General features: G+C 40.7%; 1 protein-coding gene across 1 annotated transcript; it reads right to left on the bottom strand.

The window, feature by feature from the left end:
• Positions 1-6: 6 nt before the first annotated feature.
• Positions 7-2,969, bottom strand: LOC104946141 (dynein light chain 4, axonemal). The gene is made up of 4 exons (XM_010771902.1): positions 2,895-2,969; positions 2,398-2,477; positions 1,558-1,641; positions 7-483 (listed from the first exon to the last, which is right to left on the bottom strand). The coding sequence occupies exons 2-4, from the start codon at positions 2,467-2,469 to the stop codon at positions 319-321; spliced, it is 321 nt and encodes a 106-aa protein (XP_010770204.1). The 5' UTR covers positions 2,470-2,477; positions 2,895-2,969; the 3' UTR covers positions 7-318.
• Between the last annotated feature and the right edge of the window lie 791 nt (positions 2,970-3,760).

The following is a 3,760-nucleotide window of genomic DNA, read 5'->3' as shown; positions in this document are numbered from 1 at the left end:
GGGGGGACTGTGGAGGAAGGTGCAGATGAAATGTTATCTTAAAAAAAACAGTGTGTGTCCAGCACACACAAACATATAAAGTCACACCCACACACACACACACACACACACACACACACACACACAAACACACACACTCCCTGAAGAGGACCCTGCTGTGTGTCGGTCTGTTACTTCAGAGGCGGACGGAGACACATCTTATCTCATGCCTTTTTTAATTCCCTTTAAACGAGTCCCTGCGCCTCCAGACGGCGGGTTATTATGGGCTGGTGTGTAGCCGTGTGTCGCAGTGTGTGTGTGTGTGTGTGTGTGGAGGGGCTACGAGCACTTCCACACACACACAGCCAGACTCCCCCCGAAGAACATGTACAGCAGGTTCTTCACCTCGTGGGTCACCTCGAAGCCGAAGCCCTCTCCGATCACAACGTGCCACGAGCTGCCGAACTTCTTATCCATCGACTCTTTGATCATCTTCGCTGCACTCTGGAGACACGGAGGACAAATCAACAAGTAAACAACAAGATGTAATGTGAGCGAATGACCGCCCCCACACAACAACATGTACCTCCTCAATATGATGACTTGTCCTGGCTGCTACTTCTTAGTTGGACTTTTTAACACTACTTTAAAACAATACTTTTACACCTAGCTTCGTACTTTTGTTGTTTTTTCTCTTCTTTGCTTCGAGCAGCAGGAGAAGTGTGATATAAATGACATGTAGTTTTATTATTACTGTAACATAAATCTGTAACTAACTGCAATAACTACTCTTACAGTTACTTATACCTCTGTCCTCTGGCCTGCGTGTGAACCCTAAACTGCAGCTCAGCTTCTCTCCCTATACGCGGGCATAATTGTAATTGTGTATTTGTAATATTACGCGCATGCCTTTGTCTAATCGAGCGGCCGGAATCATAAAAAATGTAACCTTAAAAGCATAATAACTACTTTAACTTACTTCAATAACAACTAAATAAATAATACATTCACTTTAAGCAAAAACAGCAAGTAAATAAATGTTAAACTATGAAATAATATAAAGGAAGATAAAGCCCCGACACTTTTTCTCCATCTTTACTTTAGCTTTAACAACGTAGTGTCTCCTCTGTGGGACGAGTAAAGGAAATGTGATTCTGTCGTGGAGATGGAGCTTCTCTCCGTGGAGTCGCAGATACGTCTGAAACAAACACTGGGATGTGTATCAGTCACAGCTCAGAGAGGACCGCGGACTGATCCAACATGAAGATATTTTGCAGTGATTTAATCTCAATGAATATATGAAGCTGAAAGAATGACATAATCACACCAATTAGAGAAAGGCCTGAATCGATGCGTCTTCAGGTCGATGGCAAGTTAAACAAAAAGCTGCTTTTCTGGATGGAGTTGGTTTGATAAGAGCTAGGCTAAGCTAACATTGTAGCTGCTCTGTCCAAATGAAATAAGGCAGAGACTGTATCTGTCGCACCACAGACCGTCTATGGACTGAGCGTGAGCAGAGAGGAGGTCCAGTAGAGCTCTCAATGTGAGATTAAAGGACGTTACAGAGTTCACACTCACTTCATTGTTGGTGGCAAACTTCTCGCAGGCCGTCACACAGAGCTCCATCGTCTCCACTCGCATTTCCTCTGGCATGTCTGTGTGCTGAGGACAAACAGAGACAGACATTTCACACTGTGCACAACAACAGAAAGAGAGACATGTGATGCATCCAACAGCAGTTTATGAAGCCTGGTGTCAGAACTGTTGAGTCAGATCTCTTTCTCTCTGCATGCTGTGTGCTCTCAGCGTTCTAGTTGCAAAAGGACAAATGGAGATGAGCGTTTGAAATAAATTGGTCGATTTCTAAAGTCAAGAAAAACTTCTGTTGGACATTTGAGGGTTTTGGTTTTAATGATGGAGTCCATTTCAACATATTGACCCAAGGAAAACAAACATGTCACCCACAGATAAATATTCCTGATCACGTGTTGGCAGACCAGTCAGTGTATTTGTTGGAGTAGATTCAGTTTGTAGAAACAGACCCAGCAAAGCACTCAAATACATAATACAACCTCTCTTAGAAACATACAGAGTATCCCTTTACTGTGGCTGAGTATTCCTACACTCTGGTACTTCTACTCAGTACAAGACCTGAGTACTTTTACTCAAGAACAAGATCCGAGTACTTCTACTCTTATTTAAGAACAAGATCTGAGTACTTCTACTTTTATTCAAGAACAAGATCCGAGTACTTCTACTTTTACTCAAGTGCAACATCTGAGTACTTCTCCCTCTACTTGTTGTGTATTCATGTTGTCATGGCATTAGGGTCAGAGTGTGTGTGTGTGTGTGTGTGTGTGTGTGTGTGTGTGTGTGTGTGTGTGTGTGTGTGTGTGTGTGTGTGTGTGTGTGTGTTACCCTGATGAGAGGGAAGCTGTGTAGCCTCTTGTAGTCGGCCTCCTCTTTCTTTGCCTCTCCAGTCCCTGCCATTCCGACTCCTGCCAAGCATTTAAACACGTTAAAAACACACACATTTATACACGTTAAAAACACACATTTCTTCACGTTAGCAACCAAAAGCCGACCCTGCTAGCTTGATTTGAAACCATGAAGCTAACAACAGTGTAACCTTACCCAGCTATCGCTGAGCACAGACAGCTGGCTACAACAAGTATTGTTATTACACACCTTCGAAATATGATTTATATGATAACAGCAGGTAACGGTTTGTTTTTAGCGGTTAGCTGCTGTGGCTAATTAGCATAGCTCGTTTGATAGCACAGTGTTTTTCTACCCTGAGAAATCTACTTTTTTTAAAGTGCTGTCGAAATATCACGAGTAACACCGTGTTGTTATGGGAGGATACATGCAGAGGGACATAGAGGAGGATATTTAAATAGATAAGAGTTACTTACGAGGCGTTTCTCCTCCGAGAACTTCTCCTGTTTCTGTTCGGTTGTTAAGGAAACATTAAACACAGGAGGTCCCGCCTACTACCACATAGCTTAATTCCCATTGGTTCAGGGGCTGTCGCTACGGAAGAAACCCCCGCCTACTACCACCTAGGTTCCTTCCTATTGGTTAAGAGGATGTCAATCAACGGACATAGTCGTTTATCTTTCTACTGTCAGTTGGCCAATTTCATCCCAATAACGTCCCTATCATAAAGTCAAGTTGTACCAAAATAACTTCAAAACATCTCCTCACGCTTCTGGTGGTTTAATAACATATGTATAAGGTGTGAAGGCTTTTGCATCGAGGATACTTTTGTTTTATTGCATTTGCTTAATTTGAGTGAATATTCTATAAGCAACTTTCTTTTTAATTATTATTTTTTATGGCCAGAATTTTAATTAATTTTTTTGCAAAACAGTTTTTCATTCAATATTTTTTTTAAAGGTTTGTATAAAAATAATATATGTAATTCTTATTTTTATCACTTAATTTTTTTATTTCAGCAAAACATGTTTTTCATATTAAATATCTTTATTTATTTATTTTCAAGTTAGTTTTTATGATTGTATATTTTATTTTATTATCATTTTATTCTTTTAATTATTTTTTCATTTTTTGTATTGTTCTTATTATTTTTTATTATTTTTTGTCCCATTTGCTTTCAAGTCCCTCAGAGGTGAGGGGGGCGTCACCCAGCAGCCCCTCCTCACCGACTATATTGTGTGTGTGTGTGTGTGTGTGTGTGTGTGTGTGTGTGTGTGTGTGTGTGTGTGTGTGTGTGTGTGTGTGTGTGTGTGTGTGTGTGTGTGTGTTTATTTTTTTTGTT

This window comes from Notothenia coriiceps, unplaced genomic scaffold (assembly GCF_000735185.1).
Source record: "Notothenia coriiceps isolate Sejong01 unplaced genomic scaffold, NC01 NC01_scaffold00010684, whole genome shotgun sequence".
In the NCBI taxonomy this organism is placed as follows: Eukaryota; Metazoa; Chordata; class Actinopteri; order Perciformes; family Nototheniidae; genus Notothenia; species Notothenia coriiceps.
The sequence above is the reverse complement of the archived record's forward strand: the minus strand, read 5'-3'. Positions and strand labels throughout refer to the sequence as shown.

Bases quoted from the DNA above. Each gene is read 5' to 3' on its own strand.
- LOC104946141 (XM_010771902.1), bottom strand. From the start codon at position 2,469: ATGGCAGGGACTGGAGAGGCAAAGAAAGAGGAGGCCGACTACAAGAGG. The intron at 1,642-2,397 runs GTAACACACACA...GTTTGTCCTCAG, and splicing joins ACAGCTTCCCTCTCATCAGG to CACACAGACATGCCAGAGGA. The intron at 484-1,557 runs GTGAGTGTGAAC...CCGTGTCTCCAG, and splicing joins AGTTTGCCACCAACAATGAA to AGTGCAGCGAAGATGATCAA.